General features: G+C 44.5%; 1 protein-coding gene and 1 long non-coding RNA gene across 2 annotated transcripts; one reads left to right on the plus strand and one right to left on the minus strand.

Moving 5' to 3' along the window:
* Positions 1–1,712: 1,712 nt before the first annotated feature.
* On the minus strand, positions 1,713–20,371 carry LOC115375626 (uncharacterized). The gene is made up of 3 exons (XR_003929732.1): positions 20,345–20,371; positions 14,613–14,618; positions 1,713–1,829 (listed from the first exon to the last, which is right to left on the minus strand). It is a non-coding gene; the product is annotated as an uncharacterized LOC115375626 (long non-coding RNA).
* mmp14b (matrix metallopeptidase 14b (membrane-inserted)) lies at positions 1,745–15,484 on the plus strand. Its single transcript, XM_030075089.1, has 10 exons — positions 1,745–2,372; positions 8,835–8,983; positions 9,244–9,366; positions 9,918–10,225; positions 11,231–11,392; positions 11,737–11,897; positions 11,999–12,137; positions 12,334–12,484; positions 13,168–13,283; positions 13,972–15,484. Exons 1-10 carry the CDS (start codon positions 2,286–2,288, stop codon positions 14,442–14,444), a joined length of 1,869 nt encoding a protein of 622 aa, XP_029930949.1. The 5' UTR covers positions 1,745–2,285; the 3' UTR covers positions 14,445–15,484.
* Positions 20,372–21,580: the final 1,209 nt, after the last annotated feature.

Raw genomic sequence — 21,580 nt, forward strand, 5'->3', positions numbered from 1 at the left:
GGCAGTGCAGAACTGTATGTGTGTCTGTAGGTGGGGGGCATAACAGCCGCGATCCCTCACATGCAGGTGTCTGTAATCCCTGCTCTCTCCTGACACAATTAAAGCTCCCTGCTGTCTTCTGTATTGCTCTCATCAAGCAAGAGGACGAGGGGAGGGGAGGAGGCCAGCTGTCCCACTCACACCATGATCTCCTCAGGCATGACGACCACAGCAACTGAGTCCTCCATTTGTGCACGTGTGTGCATGCATTCTGGGTGTTTGTGTGTGTAAGGCATGAATGAAAAAGGAATAGAGGAAATGCATTTGTGTTGTTTGCACAAATGTGTTTTGTGGATGTGTATTCTTTGTGTTCTCACCGTGTTCTCACAGTCCCATAGGTCTGCAAAACAACACAAACTCACACACACACACACACACACACACACACACACACACACAAACACACACACACTAGGAAGCATCAGGTAGCCAGCAGCCATTCTATTCGATGTGAATCTCTTTTAACTGGCTGCCATTACCCTTAACAAATGAGCACCGCCACATGCATGTCAATTACCACACTAAGTCAATAGGCACTGTGTGCACGGACAGCAGGTGGCAGTCTACAGCTCTGCACTCCATGATCCAGCACCACTGTAAACTACCGCGGAGGTGGAGAACAAATAAGCTAAATGGTGCCACTCCGTTTTTCATTTCTGCTCTCTGCTTCAAAGGTTCAAAATGATTTTCTGCTTGTGAGGTAAGATGGTAACTGGCAGGAGCAGACAAGAGCACATGGCTGTTAGTAAAATCAAATAACATTATTTTTTTTATTATTTTTAAGGGAATAGTGTTTTCCCCACTTGAAGCTAATGGAAACCAATACACAGCACTGTCAAAAAGGTACAACCCAAGCAGCAAAACGACAATCTGAGCACCTTGTTTCCTTAAGAGCAGGCAGCCTGATCCAGGGCCCGCAGGTACAATGAGTGCCCTCTAGAGGGCGCGATTTTCTTCATTTAAATAGGAAACCTGATGCCACAAAATCAAAAACACACACGCACACGCGCGCACACACGTAGATAGATAGATAGATAGATAGATAGATAGATAGATAGATAGATAGATAGACATTTGGAATATTTGGAAATTTCTTCTTAGTAAAAGAGAACGGCAGTAATGCATAAACAGATTATTAGTTTACCGTAGTTACTACAGTGTTACATTTAACATCGGAGCTGTTGAAGCCCTAACTCAAACAATAAAACAGGATTTTATTGCAAAAAATGTAATTTGTATGTAGATGAAGTGTACTAATGAAGTACATCATTTTTAATAATGATAATCTGTAATGCACTATTTCCAAATTTTCTTCCTTTTAGTTTAAGTGGTGACTTAATTAAAATAAGTACTTAGAGCATTTTTAGCTGCATGATAATTTTAAGTTTTAATAATATCCTTATAGAATGCACTCTAAGATTTATTATTATTACATTCTCTTTACCGTGCTGGATCATTAGACGACAATAATTCCTTTTATTGCCTTCAGATGATAATAATAGCCTCATGTGTTTTAAAGGGCAGTAGAAGACAAGGCAGTGAATCACTGCCAGAGGGTAAAAACCAGCCCTGCCAAGTCCAATGCCAAGGTCACCAAGTTGATTCCAGCCCTCCGTGTCAGAAGGGATGGGCTAATGCAGAAGGGGGAGGTTTACAACCCTCTATTTTCCAGCGAAGGCCTCCAGGGAACATCAAACTACCACGTCTGCAGCGGGGCAAGAGAGGAGAGGAGAGGGGGATCAAAATAAGCCGAGTGAAGCGTAGGGAAGGGAAGACAGCGAGGAGAAGAGCTAGAGACCATCAGCCAGGAGTGAAGAGTCCGGTTCATGAAGCCAAATCGGCTGCAACATCTGGAGCGAAGCGCAAGCTGCGAAGTTCGGACACGAAATACGCGCATATCCGTGTGAAACGTCCTCCTCGGGTTCACTTCAGCATCTCCGTTAATAATCGTCGAGACAAAGAAAGAATGCACAGATTGGACCGAGACCAGCCGTCGTTTTAGAAAGCCCAACTGTAAGTCGCAGAGACGCACAGCTACAACTTGTGGAGACGCGTGTCCGCTCCGCGCCAAGCTCAGCTCCAGGGAATTCGTCGCAGGGATCTTTAAAATAAATAAATAAATTAAAATAAACAGATGATGTTCTGACAAATAGTAAAACAAGAGTGCGTTAAGTGTCACAGGGGGAACGATCCGTCTTTTTGTTTTTGTCGCTGTTGATTTTTTTTTGTTTTTGGAGAGTCACCGGATGGCACTTGGGCTGAAAGCGCCTGTCCGACTGCTGCTGCTGGCGCTGGTGTGGGAGCTGAGCGCACAGGGAGAGTTCAAGCCAGAGGTGAGCAACACCAACATTACTACAGCTTTAGTCCTGTGCTATCAAGTCTTGTTGCTGTCTGTAAGATTTTACCTGCATTTTCCTTGATCTGGACAGTAAAATAACCATTACATGTTAGATCAATACATGCAACCAAAAGAAAGCGGGTCAAAGGTGAGAGCCTTAGTGCAATATTCCTGTAACCTTAGGGGAATGAACATGAGGGGGAAATCTGTTTTATACAGATCTATACATAAATACATACAGACATACAGTCACTGATCTGCAGTTTTATAATGCCAGCAATAAACCTCTGGTTGCACATAATCACATACTGGCTTTGTTTCATGAAAAAATGACAATCTTGAAGGTTTTGTTTAAAAAAAAAAAAAAAACCTAAAAAAAACTAAAAAAACATACAATGTGATGACATGGGGTAATCATTTCTATAATTTATGCTCCACAGGCCTGCTGCTGGCAGCGGGTCTTGGGAAGGGCTTTGACCTCAGGTTAAGAGGAAGCAGCCCATAATGATGATAGCACTCGTGAAAGCCCGTGAAATGCTGAGAGGGCAGAAAGCAGGGGAGCGAGAGGAAGGCAAATGAGGAGAAATGCCTCGGCTTGTATTGTGGTCAGGGGCAGAGACAGAGGCAATTTTTGTGGGGATGAGGGGGGATTGAGAGCTGTGGCTAGACTCAAACTCAGAGGGATGCGGGGATGTAATTTTGGACATCTGTCCTGAGTTACGGCTCAGCAGGCTGGGGGAGGGGAGGCTTTTTTTTTCTTTCTTTTTTTTTTTTACAGTGTGAAAGGTTCTGCAGCATCTCGGCCACGGTCAGCCATGGAAAAACACTCAGCACAGTTTGAAGGCTTGTTCCTTGCATTAGAGACTCCCAATAACCTGCCAGGCTGAAGCATAAGCTCCAAGTAGCTTTATCAATAATGTTGTAAAGTTTTTCTTGTCAAAATTCTGTTCTCCTCTCTTCTGTTCTCTTCTTCCTTCCTGTTGGTCAACAAACCTCCCAGCCCACACAACCAATCCCATGTGTTGCAATCAGAGGAAGTCCATTGTTTATTACACAGGAAAGACTATATACACACCCCATACACACCTGCTTCCCTCTGCATGGACTGACATCATGCGTCTGTGCATCTTTAAAAAAAAAAAAAAAAAAAATCCAATCTGTGCTTGTGTGGTTGAAGAGCCAAGAGGCCTGAATGATCTTGATACCTCATATACCGGCGCCAAATGTCTTTGTAATCATTTTATCCTGCCTATGGACTCTGAATGATATTTCCAGCTGTACCAGTGGAAAAAAAATGCAATCAACTCCGCTGACCTAGATTAGACTTTCAAGTTAAGTAGAACGACGATCAAGTTTCTGTAAGCGACTGTGCAAAGGGAGCAAGAGACTTTTGCTTACACTGGTCTGGCCAATGAGTCGGTTCAATACTTTTGAATTTATTTAGTGATTCACCTCCTCTCCTTTCATGGCGCTGGGATAAGTCAGTGCCACTGCATCCTGTGTCCCTATTTTACTGTATTTCAAGGCAGTGATGTTTGTGATGCCATCTTGCCCACCAAAAACCACAAGTCACTATTTTGGAGCTTGATTCCGCTATTGAGTGAGTGTTTATGGTTTAAATTAACAGTGGACTTAATTGAGTGTGTGGTTGTGTTGTGTATGTGTGTGTGTGTGTGTGTGTGTGTGATGTGAGAGGCGGGGGGTTTCAGGACAGTCGGGGGTTGTCAGGACACAGTAGGCGTGTCATTTCCTGTGGTCTGTGGCAGAGACAGGAAGTGGGCAGGGGATTTCCTCTTCGCCTTTAAGCACCTTGATGTCTCAGCGACCAGCTGAGTGTGACAACACACACCGTCACCGGTGCACAAATAGAGGAACACGGAACACACACGCACACCCGTGCAAATGCACACATGTTGGCACACACACACACACACACACTCGCTTACTCAAACACATTCATGTTTGCACATGTCTGCATTCACACACACAGGCCTGCACATATACATGCATGAGCATGCACATACACACAGACACATTCACACACTCAAATCAGTTACATTCATCCACACGTTCAAACAACCACACATACACACTTGCCCAATCACAGACACATGGACACACACACACACACACTCACTAACACCTGCAAATGCCTGGATGAACACATTTTCTCTTACACACACACACACACACACACACACACACACACACACACACACAGAAATGGAAACATGGTTGATGGTTAGGTTTTTTTTTTACTCCGTTATGAAAAATGCAAAATAAAATCCGTTATGAGAACCACAAAATACCATTCTATGAAAATAAAAAAAGAAGAAATGGAAACATGGCCACCAGTTGAGGTCATTTAGTCCAGCAGGAGATAAACAGAGATGAAATGAGAGGGAGATGACAGAATGAGGCAAAGACAGTGAGGGTGCTGTGGCAGCCGCTTGAAAGACAGAAGACAAGAAAGGGGGGCATTGTCGTGATGGCAGTGATGTAATTGGCAATTAGCCGGCTGAATAGGACAGGATGTAAATCATAGTCTTCATTCATAGGCCCCGAATGACTCCATGTCTCTCTCCTGAGAAGAAACGGAGATGATTTTGATGGGTAAAAGCCTGAGCGTGGAGTCCACTCGTGTTACTGACTGTTTGGAGGGAGGAAGGCAGGAAGGGAGGATGTATAGTGTTCAAACAAAGCCACATCCTGATGATTACCAGTGGGTGGCCTGAGCCCGGCCTCCCTGAGGAAAGGTAGGAAGGTGTCAGAGGAAATAAGGTAATAGGCTGAGTCGTTGTCTCATTTCCTGTTCTCAGCGGAAGCGAAACATATGATTTTTAACCAAACCCAAAATGAGGCGATTTCAGGCGGGGTCCTTTTTTTTTTCCCAAAGACAAATTCCTGTCATTAAGATTTGCTCAGCACTGACTTATTGCCTCAAATGACTTTGGCAGCAACACGTGTTTTTCCAATCTTCTATTGTCACTGGGTTTTTATTGCTATTGGCCAGAGGAGGGTTGTTTTCATAGACAGCAGCTGGGGAGCACGCGCATGCACGCCGAGGGCAAGTTTGTTTCTGCATTTGTGCTTAGAAATTCGAGAGGTCAGGGGGTTGCTTCTCTTGCTAATGTCTTCCTAGAGGAGCAGCACTAGCATCAGTGCAAAGAGAAAGAGCCAAAAATTGAATGCCGCCCACACACACATATGCACACATGCCCTCACTCACACCTTCACAGCGTAACAGCTAATAATGAGTTCTTACAAGCGAACTAGGAGCAATTTCATTTCATAGTTTAATGCCATCTGACATAATCCTGCAGCTCTTTGGATGATGTGAGTGGATGTGTAATGAGGAGCAGTATATGCCTCCACTGGCCTCCCATCTGTTGACCAGAGTTTTTTTCCATTGGCCCTCACCGAACGGAACAACTGACTCTTTTTCTTTTTCTGAAATGCAATCCCTGCTTCTCTCTTTCTCATCCTATGCGAAAAAAAAAGAGAAGAAGCGCTTATGCTCAGCCTACCAACATGCATAGCAACCGCTCTTGTGGATCTTCCATTCCATGAAGAAACTCACACATCGATGTAGGCGGGCGAGCTGCGCCCTTCACCTTCTAATCCCCATTGGCCCGGCTTCTTCTCCAAAGCATCTTGGCCCTGCATCGTTTTTGTTTCATTCTCAATCAGTGGAACAGCAATCATGACTCCGGCACTGGAAAGTTTCCGCGCCACAGCTTTAAGCGGTCCACATCAAAAACCTGTGTTAGCTTTCGACTGTCTTCTCCTATGCCACTATAAATAAAGTGACCATTTCCTCTTTCTGCCACGGCTGTAGTTACTCAACTCATTAGTGTGGTCAAAAATAACCCAGCGCCATGGTGAATAAGACTTTGTCGAGTCACCTGAGGGACCCGTGTAAGAGGCGTGGGAGTTCTACGGTTGAAACAAGTATTCAGTGTCACTCAACAGCAGTCTTTTGACCGAACACAAGGCAAAGTTAGGGCTTTGTATAAAAACACCAAGCAACTGAGTGAGAGGGAAGAATAAAGTTTATTGTTACACTTCGAAAACTCGATTTGACGATTCTCTTTGCTTGTGTTCAGGAGTAAAGTGAAAAGCACGCTCTTTTATGCAAGGAAAATCGTCAAACTGCAAATTGTCTCATAATGAGTCTTAATTATGACCTCCCGGTGCAACTCACTTCCATCTTTCCTCTCTTTCCCCGCTCATGTGGATGTGCTGTAACAGTGTCAAACAGTGAGGCTTTATGTGTCCAGTGGAGCTCCATGGGTGAGTCAGAACCAGAAAGGACTCATTCAAGGGGTGAAGTCTAAACACCGAGAGCTCTAGGCCTCCCTGAGAGACGGAGGGAGATTAGACGTCGGACATGAAGGCCCTCCTCAGTTTCCATTCGCTTCTGCTCAGCGCGTGCATTGTTAGACGAGGCTGCACAAGCAGCCATGCATGAGCATTCGCATTCAAACTTGCTCAGATAACCAGTGCGAGCGAGGCAGTGTTACGTGCAAGTCTGCACGAACACATCCAGTGTTTACTGCACATTTCTTGGGAGAAATTTACAATCTAATAAGAGTGAAGCCTGACACTGAAAAATGCTGAAATGGCAGTGGCTTTTTAGCAACACAACCCCTGTTGTCCTCATCATGCTCACTGACTCTACCCTGTCTCCCGGCAGATAGGGTGTGCAGCAATAATTGAACAGCTCAGCGCTCTCTGGGTGTGGTTGTTCATAACTATTTACCCTCAAGTCTCCGGGTTTTCCATAAGAGAAAGAGAGGAGAAGAAGAGGGGGAGGGAGGGAGGGAGGGAGGAGGAGGGGAAGACAGAGACCGGGACGCGGGGGGAGATTTTGACTTTGAGGTTTGGATGCAACGAGAAAGAAAATTCCCAGCGAAATTACTGGCTGACGCTGCTCCTCCACTGGAGACACTGGTTGAGGTTGCGAAAGGCGTCAGAGTCTGACCCCGGGACACTCCCTATCTATCTCCCTGTCACACACACACACATTTTCAAACAAAACAAACCAAAATGTCAGTGTCAAACGGGATTCACTGGCAGCAATAAGTGTCCACGTTGCTCTTTTTTCTGACAGGCAGGCTTCGTGTTTGTGCAAAGTCGGTGAAGTCGACTGTATTTCCAAGCCATAAAACACATCCTGGGTGTGTATTACCAGCTCAGTGGACTTGCTCACCTCAGGATGTGTGTATAGGAGAATATCAAAGTGGTTGGCTTTCACTGCGCTCACAATAGCCTCAGTGTTGTTTTTCACCTTCAAATTTCAGTATTGGAGAAACTGTGTGGGAGAAGTATGGAAACGGGCCGCTGGCACCGGTCCAGATGTCAAACCAGCGCTGGAGTTAGTTCCAGGGGAAAGTAAGGTCAAGTTTAGTTTAGGGATCTGGAACACTAAATAATCAAGGCGTCCTGAGTAAGGCATATTTTGCCAATTCGCGTTGGTGTATGTTTAATTATGGAGTATTTTTAACCATGTAGCCCTCAGAATAAAGGCGTTTTCACTTTTTGCAATCCACTTGACTGCTTGGATCTGGATATTTTGTGGTGCTATCCATTTTTTTGAAGACACAGCTTTCTCCTAGTCCCGTCTCCAGAGCACCATTGAATTTCTTTTTCTAGACTAAATTAACAAGATTCACAATGTATGCTTAAATGCAAAAAAAAAAAAATAGGCAGCTTTCATTTTAAATGAGGTAGACAGTAGGCCTGACTTTAGTTATACTGGTGGCAGAACATGAAAACACAAATAAGTAGCCACTGTGTAACATCAGTGCAGACACTGCGGTTAATCTATAACTCACTGAGGGGAATTTCCTTGTGCAGTTTCTGCCTTTCAGGGCTTTTGTTGCAACACGAGTCGCCTTTGTTTGCCTTTGCAGCTCTTTGGGTTTAAGCTCGGCCCAGTTCTTTCAAGGCTGAGCTTAGTTTCGGGCAGCTACAGTGCACACATTCACTGGAGAGCTAGCACTTGATGGTTGAATAGCTCAGTACTTAGTCATCGTCTGGAGCCGAGCCAGGCGCTTGAAATGATGTTGCCGCTACAGGCCAGAAGATACAAAAACACAGAAAGACGTTATTTAAGAGTTTGTTTTCCCTGTCAATGTGGAATGTATTTTGATTGTGCTTGCCTAATTGAAAAGACATCCCACTGCCCAGAGATGCAACAGCAGAAGAACCTGTAATCCCTGTAACTGATACCCCATCAACATCATTCAAAATAGCTGTTTTTCCCTGGTTTTGGATGTTGTCATATTCTTCAGATATGATGTGATATATTCCTGTGCCTGTTTGTAATTTATGTGCTTGTTTTTACCTCCATCTGCAGACTGAGACTGGGGTTTCCTTGGTTTCTTTTTTGCAGTGATTCTCATGAGTCACACTGTTGATCTGTACTGTTATCCTTATTGCTTTGCTTCACCAGTCATGGCTGCAGCAGTACGGTTACCTGCCGCCAGGGGACATGAGGACTCATGCCCTCCGCTCCCCTCACTCCATCTCCTCAGCCATTGCCGCCATGCAGAGGTTCTACGGGCTCACCGTCACCGGTTCCATCGACACCAACACTATTGAGTAAGACAATAAACTTTACAATGCACACTGAAAAACACAGTTGTTGAAGAGTGAAGTGTCTCATTCCTGCCGGATTTGACCTGAATTTACCTCCTGATGTCTGTGATGCAATTTGAAAAAGAACAAAGCAATGGCAAGAGCTTAAACAGTTGTTTCAACACATGTGCAGCCTCCAAACAAGGCCCAGTAGGTAAGAGGGAATACAAAAGAGTATTTTTTTTTCCAAGCGTTTTGACTGGAGCGCGTCTTGTGTCTGGCAGGGCCATGAGGCGGCCGCGCTGTGGCGTGCCAGATAAGTTTGGCGCCGAGCTGAAGAGCAACCTGAGGAAGAAACGATACGCCATCCAGGGCCTGAAGTGGAACAAGAGAGACATCACTTTCTCGTAAGTCAGCATTCCTTGGCGCAAAAACGAGCTGAGACATGATGTCTGCTTGAGAGATAAAACTGTTTGAGGAGGTTCATTTGATTTATTTTATTTCCCATGTCAGTTTCATATCTTGCTTTATCATTTTCCTCCTTTTGTGTTACTGTGTAAGCCTCTCTGGGTTTTTACCTTCCCTGTACAATTTTTTTTTTTTTTTTGGAATAAAGCTAAAAAAGACTAGATAAGTGAACTCATGAGATACAATTCAAACTACTGAGATAACTATTGAGAAACTGAGGCAGTTTTCCAACCATGAAGGAAAAAAACATAGAGAGGAAGAAAACATTTGAGCAATATCGAAAAAAAAACAACTCTATTTATACCCACTTCTCAGAAGCTCCCCATATCTGATTCATAACAGCCTGCCTTCTTTTTCTAGCCTTTTTGCAATTTTTTTTTTATCGTGTTCATCTTCCCCATCTCCCATCATGTAATCTATTATGTGCCATGTCTGACCAAAACTCTCTTCTGTCTCTCTCTGTCTCCCTCCCCACCCTTCCGCTGGTTAGTATTCAGAACTACACCCCTAAGGTGGGTGAGTATGAGACCCATGAGGCCATCAGGAAGGCCTTCAAGGTTTGGGAGAGCATCACCCCGCTGCGTTTCAGGGAGATCCCTTACAGCTACATAAGAGACAAGGTGGAGGAATTTGCCGACATCATGCTCTTCTTTGCGGAGGGTTTCCATGGTGACAGCAGCCCATTTGATGGCGAGGGGGGTTTCTTGGCGCACGCCTACTTCCCCGGTAACGGCATCGGGGGAGACACCCACTTCGATGCAGCCGAGCCTTGGACTATTGGAAACCGGGATCTTCTAGGTGAGTGGCGGCTCTGTGGGATGTTTTGCAAAACAACTTTTTTTTTCTTAAATGATTCCTTTCAAAACTGATGACAGGACAAAAGGTTAATGGGTGGGAGTTCCCCCGCTTTTGGGGGAGTCAGGAGTCTCTTTTGCTGTTGTGAGCAAAACATAAAAAGCAGCAACAGGTCCCAACCTGTGAGTGTGTGTCCTTGGGTTATGTTACATGAGAGAAACACAGAAGTGGATTATTTTGGGAGTGTATCAGACACTTGACTTTGGTGTGATCCTGCAGTGTCAGCTAAATGAGTCAAAAACATCCTCACTCAGCACGTGGTTGATTTTATTTTTGATTTACAGACTTATTTGTGACGCTCTATGAGGAAACAGTTTTAAAGTTATAATCTCTTCTTTTATAGAAGATGACTGTTTTTGTATATTCTCGCCAATTGCGATAACACAACAGTAATTCAACCTATAATTTGTTGTTCTAAACACCCCGGTGTCTAGTGGGTCTTTCCTAGACTGGAAAAACCCTCTGGTCTGTAGGAAGTGATGTGTTTTATGTTTCCTCCAGTAGCAACAGTGATTGCTTTGGAACAAATAAAAGCAATGGCGATCATGGCTACCTACAAAAACTCAACAAAAACTCAAACTCCCCCCTTTGGATATTGCCCAAATAAACACGAAATACTGCAGATTACCCCTTTAACTTAACCAAAAAGATACAACTGTTGCTGTCCGTGACCAGCCATAGACAACATAACATTTTTGTGGCTAGAGATATTCAAGTGGTAAAGTCCCCCTCTTATAAAACCCAAAGTGCAACCCCAATGGCAAAGGACCAAACCCAATCAGCATTCTCTTCCATGTCTCCCTCCCTACTTACCGCCATTTAAATAAAATTAAAAAAACACTAAAAATTGGAGTTAACCATTAATTTACCTTAATAGTATTAGCGGTAAGGATATGGCTTATCAGAGCTCTGACATGGTGTTTTAATGGTGATGTTTGCTTGTCTCAGGTAATGATGTGTTCCTGGTGGCGGTCCATGAACTGGGCCATGCCCTCGGTCTGGAGCACTCCAACGACCCCTCAGCCATCATGGCTCCCTTCTACCAGTGGATGGACACTGAGAACTTCCAGCTTCCTGATGATGACCGCCGAGGGATACAGCAACTTTATGGTGGGTTACCACCAAGTCATACTCTTAACAATTGTCAGTGAGGATACTGTATCGTTATTTAGCAGCTGTATTATTCTCAACACTATGGGTTTGGAGTGGAAGGGGCTAAACTGACCTTCATCTAACATATCGCCAAGGAAAATTTTAAAATGACTCTATCTGCTTTTATTCCAAACATAACTTAGGAACGATTCAGGAGCACCATTAAAGTTTCATCTCATTTAAAAGGATTGGCAACAGATGATACATTGCATTTAAAGATAAAGTTAGGGTTATGGTCATCCCCAGGTGTTATATTAGACCATCATTTTCAACATGTGTATATCCTTCCACATATCCCACAGGGTCTGGATCAGGCCCTCAACCGCCTCCTGTGACGCCACGTACACCTTATCACACCCCCGATCCCCCCAACTCCCCAGATGGACCTCGCTTTGGCCCCAACATCTGCGATGGACACTTTGACACCATTGCCATTCTCAGAGGCGAGATGTTTGTCTTCAAGGTAAATATACCTTGGATTGTTAGATTTGTCTATTTGACAGAGTCCAGCAGGTCTTGCAACTTAAACATTAATGAATTAATGTCTTTGTTCTCTTCATTCAGGAAAAGTGGTTCTGGCGAGTGCGTCACAACCGTGTGCTAGATGGATACCCCATGCCGATCGGTCACTTCTGGAGAGGCCTGCCCACACATATCAACTCTGCTTTTGAAAGGGAAGATGGAAAATTTGCCTTCTTCAAAGGTACGTCTTGGTTTGACATCTTGACTAGAACTTTTGATCTATTTTCATTTGGCAGGATAGCAGTCTTGATCGGAGGGTGAACTTTTTGCAATTCTCTCTCACCATTTTTTCACTGTTTTTTTCTCCCTGTCCCTGGCTATCTGTCATCCACCACCACCTCCCTTTCCCCTGGTCACATTTCTTCCTCTGCCTGTAGGCGACAGATACTGGGTGTTTTCTGAATCTAATCTGGAGTCTGGTTACCCTCGGAATCTGAAGGAAATGGGCACTGGGCTTCCTAAAGACCGAATAGACGCAGCTCTCTTCTACACCCCCACTGGACAGACGTACTACTTCAGAGCAAACAAGTTCGTCAAAAATTCCTCTGTATTTATGTGAATTTGTGTGTGTGTATCAACATGTCACAACTTTGCCATGCAGAAGTTTACAAATTGCTGACCTCTTGAACCCAAAAAATATCCATTTGTGTAAGTGAGTCACTCTGAGAGGTGGACGTACTTGAAACATTGACCAAATAAGTACAAAACACTTGAATTCAATGGCGATAACAACCCTTGAGAGATTTTAATCCTATGATTGTCAGTAATCACCACAAGGCAAACAAACAAAAAATGTTAACATTGTCCTCAGAAGACCCAATTATCGTAGAGCTTCAGTTTGACATTATTTACTGTGATACTCACCATGAATCCTCACAATTATAACAATCCAAAGTGATTAAATTCTGTTCCATACATACAAAATCGGGCCCACAGAGTTTACATGGGTTTTCCCTCTTGTGCATCCCTGATCATGGATGATTAGACAACAGTTCATCATGGTGCTTCAGCAAAACCTTTGATGCTGGGTGTGTACATGGCTTAATTCTGGACAACAATCTCTCTGAGGTGCTTTTGTCTGTTTGAAGCCCACCTAGTCTGGCAGACCTCACCAGCTGCCACATTCCCTGAGGCACTAAGGAAACACGCACGCTTAACTCACTGCAGCCCTTCCTCTCTTTGCCTTCCTGCTCTTTGTCTCATCTCTCTAGGTATTACCGCTTCAATGAAGACTTGCGAACCGTTGACGATGGCTATCCAAAATCTATCAGCGTGTGGCAAGGAGTGCCAGACAACATCAAGGCTGCCTTCATGAGCAAAGATCAGGGTAAGGATGGCGTTTGGACAAATGTCTCTTACTTTCAACTTCCTTTATTCAGATTTCTTTCTTGTAGCCCGGTGTGCTGGTAGGAGATACCCAATGCTTCCTGAAAAACATGTCTTTTTTTGTAGTTCTTCCTTTTTTATTGTTTAAAGTAGGGTTGCATCTTGGCATTCATTTCTCGCTTCAGTTCAGTTCCAATTCACAAGGTCCCAATTCAATTCAGTACCAATTTCAATCGATTTGATTCCATATTGATCCATTTAGAGATACTTCAGTTACAATACCAGTTTTGCAGCTTGCATATAGCTTTACCTTTGTTTAATTCTTCCTTACCATCATGGATTCTAAATCAAGAATGCATGAAGACATCTCTGTTTTGGCTTGATGGTGCTGGCTTCAGGGGATAGCTCCAGTCATTGTGCATTCATTTGTTCAAGACTTGAAATTTGGTTAACTGAGCCTCCGTAGGCTAGTAGTGCAGCAGACATCACCTGCAGGACAGGAGGCAGGCTACAAATAACATTTAGCAAAAGCCTTCAAAAATCCACTGAAAAAAGGCATAGATGAAAATAGATGAAAAAGATTGATCTCTGGATTTTAAAGAATCAGTATCGGATCATTCAAGTGAAGATAACAATAAATCTGAAAAAAATGCATTTCTGATGTTTTCTTTCATTGTTTTGATCTTCAGCGTACACCTACTTCTACAAAGCCAACAAGTACTGGAAATTCAACAACCAGAATATGCGCGTGGAGCCGGGATACCCCAAGTCGGCCCTCCGTGACTGGATGGGCTGCCCCAATGAAGACCCCAAGACTGACGGAGGACGCGGCGGAGGCGGACATGACAAAGACAAGGAGAAGGAGAAGGAGAAGGACAAGGAGAGGGAAGATAAGGACAGAACTAGGGATAGAGAGAGGGACAGGGAGAGAGAGAAGGAGGTGGACAAAGAGAAGGAGAAGCAGGAGGATACAGAGGTGATCATTATTGAGGTGGATGAGGAGGGCCGGAGCAGCAGCGGCGGGGGCGCAGCGGCAGTGGTGGTGCCGCTGTTTTTGTTGGTGTGTGTGATCGCAACGCTGGCAGCCTTGGTGTTTTTCCGTCGGTACGGCACCCCACGCCGACTCCTCTACTGCCAACGATCTCTACTGGACAAGGTTTAGACAGAGGAGCAGGGGAGGGAGAGAGAGAGAGAGAAAGAGCAGAGAGGGAGGGGCAGAGACAGAGTGGAAAGAAATGCTGAACGGAGATCTGAGCAGGAGCAGGAGAAAAAGAGAAAGACGAAACAGGAGAGAGAGAGAGAGAGAGAAGGAAAGAGCAGAAAGCAGAACACTAGACTTATATTTCATGTTAAAATGTCTCTACCCCTGCCAAAGAAAACATTGAAGAGATTCCTTTTGCTCTTTCTCTCAACCACTCCATCCCTCTATTTCCAAACTCTTCCATTTTCTAATTCCTTCTCTCCCTCTCTCTCCCTCTCTCTCTCTCTCTCTCTCCCTCCCTCTCTTTCTTTGTGGTTGTTGACGCCAGCTCATCGCTGTTTGTTTTAGCCTTTTTTCAATGTCTTATTTTTAGTTTTGTCAGTGGTCTGTGTTTGCGTCCTTGTGAATTTCAGCTTTGAACCGGCAGTGTTCAGCATCTTCATGTCGCCCATTTCTAGCATGTTCCTTAGTGTAAAGCATACAAACAGCGTGTTGATTGTTCTTTCTGATCCTTTGTTAGCATGTACACATCAGCTCACGTACACACACACCCACACACACACGCACATTTGCAAACCACAGTGGCGTAGTCATTGTGTTTATTCGAGGAAGGCACCGTGTCAGAGCCAGTATGAACCATAAAAGGCAAGCAAAACATTAGCCGACGTCCTTATGAAGCATGAGAAACACTCATATGAGAGTCAAGCAATAAATATGACTGTGTCCTTAATATTTCTTTTTCATATCAATGTCTTTAATGATTATTATTATTATCAATGATGTTGTCATTATTATTATGACTATTACTATTGTTGTTGTTGTCCTCCGTGTATAGAATGTGTTTTTTTTTTTTTGTACATTGTCATTAAAAAGTCCTGCTGGACAGTGACATACAGTTTTGAAAGTGGCCTTAATTTTATATTTGGGGACAGTGAATGGGACGGGGGTTATATTTTCTTGAAACTTGATTGTTTTTTTTCTGAATCCATCTCAAATGAAAATAAATTGAAGATCTGAAAATGACTCCTTTTTGTCATTGTACTTGTTTACAGTTTTCAAATCATGGTGCTGTGTCCTATATCACTAGTCAGGGGATATCAGAAGTCTCATAGCAACGATAATGATACTAATGCTGATGATAATAATGATAATGATCTAGTTTTCTCAATGAGATTGTGCCTGTGTCTTTTTTCACGTATTTTTACCTTTTCTTACAAAATAAAGTAATTTCAAAAGTACTCCTGTGCTTTCATTTTCACTCAGTATACAGTTCTCTCTTTCTCTTCGTAATCCTCTCTGTCCTTTCCTGACATCATCGCTGGAATCACTTTGTGCTTAACTAGTATCACTCACTTCCTCTGAGCTTAGAGAATGCAGCTGTTTTTTTAGTGATCTATCACTCACGCAATAGTTTAAAGGACCAGGCTTAACAACTTCCACGCTGTCCATCTCTCACCTGGACTTCTTACATTTGCCTCATACCTCTCTCTGACGTTGACCACATCGCCGTGTCTCTCCATCTGGGCTTCCCCAGTCTTCCTGGACCTCCAGGTTTCTTGCTCCCCAACCGCACCACTCTGCGTTACTGGGGCTCGGAAACTGGCAGGACAGAAACTGGGCTGGAAAATGCAGGCTGGATCCAAGGCTTAAGTAGAAACAGGGATGAAGAGTATTTTGTGTAAACCCACTGCTGCATGCAGCAGGAAAATATATTTCAGCTACTAGGGCTTGACAGAGAAGGTGTGCACTTTTGGTGTCCTCATAAGGATAGAAAGAGCAGGAAATCACTCTTAACCTTTTTAAGGTGTTAGGTCTTGGGTTTCAACTTAAGGTCAGGCATGTAAAGGACAGGGTCAAGATTAGAGAGTGAGTGCAGTGAGTGAAGGTCCTCACAAGTGCAGTAAAGAATCAGTGTTTGTGCATGAAAGTGCATGTGCGCGCACGCATGTTCACCACCATGTGCGACTATAAATGCCTTTATTTATGCATGAGTGTGCACACCCATGTGCCACGAGCCAGTAAAAGTCTGTGATCAAACAGCAAGCAAAAGGCGTCTCCCAACTCCCGCTTAATGATCCCACTAATGAACAACTGCCACACCAGTATTAGGTATAAATATGACAGAGCACAACAGCAGAGGAGGAGGGGAGGGCCGGTGACTCTATGATATGTTATGATTACAGTGACGAGCTTTATGCAGTTAAAATGATGAGGTATTTTCCTATTGTGCTAAAATGATTTAGGGCGCCCATTTGTTTCCATTTTGCTGCAGTGTTTTGCAGCGCCGGGGCTCGGGAGAGAGTCACGAGGCTTGTGTGTGGGGGATGGGGTGCTGGAGGAGGAGTGAGGAGGGTTAAGTCACATTTGGAGGCCAGAGATGGAGCAGAATTCCATGAACAACATCTGGAATTCCAACTGCATCTCGAGGGCCAGACACACAGCGGGACACAGGGATGAGGGATGGGGGATGGGAGTCAGCCTGGGGTTGGGGGGGGTTGTTGGGCGTTTCAACCGTATCGAGGCCATGGGGAACTTTTTTTTTTTTTTTTTTGTGAAAAGCCAGTTGTGTTTTTGGCGTTTGTTTTCCTGCTTGTCAGTGTTTTTCAGCGGTTTGTGCGCGTGCGTGTCCAACCATTTTGAGTGCCACCCCCAGGCGTTTTTCCTGCTCGTCTCATCCCTGTGACCCACATACATATGTCAGGCATCTAGTTGCGTGTCACTATTTGATGTTTTCTGTGTTCTGTCTTACCCAGCTGATTCTGCAGAATGAAAAAAAAAACAACCTCAGCATATTCTTCCCCACTGCTCCTCTCTCCCTCTCTCTCCCTCTCTCTCTCTCTCTCTCCCTCTCCCTCTGTCTTTCTTCTCTCTGTGTAACCGGAGAGCTTTTCTTCACTGTCTGTAAAATGACTCACTTTCTTTCTTTCACAAAGCCCAACAAAAGACCACACCACAATGCCTTGGCCTTTCCCAGCCATTTCCACTCTGCTCCTTCTCCCTTCACCTAAATAAAAGAAAAGTGTGCGATAGTTTTTCTAGCCCAGATCCCAGCGCTCTGTGTCAATCCAACCTGCAGTTTGTCCTCTTTTAATGAAGGGGGATCTATATCATGTAGATAAGCTTTTGCAAATCCATTCATCCTTGTACAAACACATTCATCCATTGCCCCCTCCGCGCCAAGTAGCCCATATCAAACACACTGATCTCAATGTACATCTTCCCCCTCAGTCTGGACTGCATTCCACCCAACAAACTTTACTGGCAAGTGGAAATTCCTTGTTTTCTTCTCTTTCTCTTCACTGGACACTTCCTGTGCCTGTTGCACTCAGTGCATATAGCCCGCAGGCTAATGAATGGAAACTTTTAAAAAGGGGAAAGTCCTACTCTGACCCATTGTGTCGCATGACAGCCAAGCCGAATGACATATGATAATTACCATGACCGAGCCAAAAGTGAGGACTCGGAAACTTTCCCATTGAATGACAGGTTTGCGCTGCAGCCTGCCCGGTAACGATGATGTGGGATGATGGAAAGGGGGCAGCTCTGAAGGGACCTGGTATGTGCCTATATAGGTTACACATGGTTTTGATTTTCCAACAGCCAAGGCTGTGCCACATCCTGCACCAAGCACTAATACAACAAACAGGAAAGGAGTGCTTGCCATCTGTTGTTCTCCGTAGCCTCACACACACACACACACACACACACACACACACACATCATATACAGAGACAGAGCGTAAAGGGGCTTTCAAATTCCAGATTTTGGAACACTTTTTTTCTGACTTTAAAACAGAGGATGAAATATTTACACTCTCTCTAAAAAGGTTCAGGTGCAACAGCAAGTGTTGAACTACTCCCAACTTTCTCTTTCTCTATTTCTCTCTCTCACACACACACACTCACAGAGTTTATTCACTGCCAGCGGATGACAGCAAACATCTAATAATATTTTATTGTCTTAGAAATTGCATGCCAGTATCTTATTTATCCATTTAGTCAAACATGGAATAATGCTTCTCCCTCATCAGTTAAAGTCTGCATGTGTGTGCCCTAGACCTGTTAATCTCTCTTTCCCCTCTGTTTCCTCATATATTTTACAAAATGTTTGCTCTCTGATCTTTCACTTTGTTTTCTTAGCCATGTGATTTTTTTTTTTTTTTTTTTGCCCATCTCTCCCCCCCTCTTCGCTGCTGAATCTGCATATGGCTATCAGCGTAAAGCTGCATGACCGTGCTTTTTGGCTACACTTGACACAATGTCTGCACTTTAAACTGGGTGTGGTATAGAGGGCGTAAATGGTGAAATAAGGTATTGTGGTATTGTGTGGGCAAAAATAATACAGGTGCAAGGAAGTTGAACAATCAACATTTTAACCTCATTAGCTGCCTTTTTTTTTTTTTTTTTTTTTTTAAACCCATGTCGCATATGGAGTGGTTTCCCAAGCCAAGCAGGAAAAGACTTCCCCCATAGCACATGCTGATTCAGGCCGCCCCTTCCCCTCAAATCCCTGCTCCTCTCAAAGCCCAGCTACCCTCCCTCTGACCCAAGCATATCCTAAAGGAAACCCCCTCCTGCTTCACTCGGGGCCCTGGGCAGGATAGTGGGCACGTTTCATCTGGTGACTAAATATATAACTGCCTCCACTCTGGAGACCACAAGAGAGAAGCCCTGAGACCCCTTACTCTCAACCCTCCATCTCTCTGTGTTGAGGAAGCATCATACAACCCCATGCTTTGGTTTTTCTTTTTCTCCCACCGCCTCTTCATCGCAACAGGCCACATCTGGTTTCCATAAGCCCATACATGTCATCACAAAGAAGAGGAGGGGAGAGAGAGAGAGAGAGAGAGAGAGAGAGAGAGAGAGAGAAAGAGAGGAAGGCTGAGGGAGGAGGGGGAAGGGTGTGTGTACATATCAAGGGAAGTGTGGTGAACTTTAAGGAGAGCGGCGACGAGAAGCTATTGAGATATCGCTGCCTTTCATCATGGAGCAAAAACTTTGCGTCCTGCTGACGTGTGTGTTCATGACAGCTTCACCTCAATAAAGAATAAAGGAAAATGTATGAAAGTTATGAGCGTGTGAGAGAGAGAGAGAGGCAGTGTGGGAAACCATGGGTAAATGGGAGACAGACCAGGCAAGGAAAACGCTCAAGTCTGAGTGTAAGTCAGCGAGACATGCGAGGCAAGTTCAGAAAGGCCACATCAGAGGTTGCCTTTGAAAGCGGAGCTCGGTGAGCCTCTGCGCTGAGTTCCTACTGGACACAAAGACCTATGTGGTTTCACTGAGGAGCGGAGGAGAAGAGGAGGAGGGGGAGGGACTGCTTACGGTGCCAAAAACTTTTGTTTTTCCTGCCCACTCATCAACAAAGACAGGCTTTGCTCAGCTGACCGTCTGGTCGGGGAGACCTCAGGAGGCCTGCACCCTTGACCTGAGCTCTACCCCAGACATAGGTGGTCTGCCGTGGTCCTCCAGCGGTCGCCATAGTGGTGCTGTAAGACCCACAACTATAGAAACAATGTTTTGAGTCACTTCCATGACTGCAGAAACATTGCCCTCAGTCCTTTCCAGCACAGATTTGCTGAGAATCTTAAAAGGACCATGCCAGTCCTATGCTAACATTTCATCAAGAGCACAGCGACTGTATGTGTACGTTACAAGTATGTTGTGTACAGAATATGCAGTGGTAGCTTATAAGTCAAAGAATTCACTCCCATTCACATTCAGACACTGTGAAAAACCGCTCTGAGAAACTCTGAAGTTGTGATGCATAGGTAACTCCATTTGTGAATGCTTGGCTGCCATGAATGTAAAGTTACCATAAAAAAATCTGTGTTTACATTTGGGAACACATTTGGTATTAACGTGTTGGCCAAGTTCCACAGCGCAGTTTAAAGAGAATATCCAACCCAAATGGACGGGCTGGTACCACATGGCTGGGTGAGTCAAGCTTCTCGTGATAAGCTGCTCCTGGCTTGGGTTAAAGCTGCACCGGACAGCTTTGCACGTTGGCAGCCCTAAATGGTCGCAGGGTTCCTCGAGCAAGGTCTTTGATTTTGAAGAACTTCAATACCCAGATGTCACGAAACAGACGTAGTGAACTACATTTCTTTTTGGAGGTACCTGGAGGTGGACGTGAGAAGGTTCAACCATCGCTGGTGTGTTTGGTTTCTCTGAGTCTTCACTTTGTGTGCAAAGAGATTTCCTGCTAATGACCATACCCAGCACCAGAATTTTATTTGGATGAATATATGATGTCTTGATGGGAATGTGTGTGTGTGTGTGTGTGGAAGGGGGGTAATAATACGTCCCAGCTGTTGTTTGTGGTTTAAGCTGCTAAGATATGTGAATTTCTACAGTAACAGTCTAGACTAATGCCCCTTTAAGATCTTTGTCCAACTCTGTTGATGCATCTTCAGAGGAAACTTATATTGCCACAATACTGTAAGTCACTGACAGTTTTTTTCCTCCCAGCTTCTCCTTTATCCCGGTCCACCTCTTTTGCTTAAACAGAAACACACACACACACACTCTCTCTCTCTCTCTCTCCTCCATGGCAAGAGAATCAATCATCTGTAACTTTCCATACGCCCAAGACATCATCACTTTGCCCTGCAGTTCAACTTGTTATCTTCAAAGACTGCAACTCCCTGGCACGCACAAACAGTCAAACACACAGAGACACACACATCTCCATCACAACAAGGAGAGGACCGAGGTAACCTCTGGGTGCTAAATGAGCAGTCGTTGTGAGATCAAAGACAACACGAATGTAAAATCTCTCTGCGGTGTCCTCATTCCAACGAGGTTGCTCTACTTAGAAAAATCGTTCTTGGGTTGCCAGGGAGGTGCCAGGTCGAAGGATTCACTGGGCCTTGCAGAGTCCAGCCACACACACACAGTTAGAGAGAGTTGCATCAGGGCACAAAAATGTTCTGCTCAGCGACCATGGGGCTGTAATTACATAGGAGCACTGCTGAGCTTTGCAGGATAAACGTCAAGAGCGAGGAGATGGAGCAAGGCAGCGGACGAGGGAGAGAGCAGTACATGGTACACAATAAGCTGAAGAAAGAGAGGAAGGGTGGGTACTTGAGAGATAGA

This window comes from Myripristis murdjan, chromosome 17, assembly GCF_902150065.1.
Source record: "Myripristis murdjan chromosome 17, fMyrMur1.1, whole genome shotgun sequence".
NCBI classification, from domain to species: Eukaryota; Metazoa; Chordata; class Actinopteri; order Holocentriformes; family Holocentridae; genus Myripristis; species Myripristis murdjan.

What these genes read in the sequence shown, in the direction of transcription:
- mmp14b (XM_030075089.1), top strand. Translation starts at nt 2,286, where the DNA reads ATGGCACTTGGGCTGAAAGCGCCTGTCCGACTGCTGCTGCTGGCGCTG. An exon ending in AAAATTTGCCTTCTTCAAAG is followed by an intron (nt 12,138 to 12,333) that starts GTACGTCTTGGT and finishes CTCTGCCTGTAG; the next exon opens with GCGACAGATACTGGGTGTTT. An exon ending in TACTACTTCAGAGCAAACAA is followed by an intron (nt 12,485 to 13,167) that starts GTTCGTCAAAAA and finishes TCATCTCTCTAG; the next exon opens with GTATTACCGCTTCAATGAAG.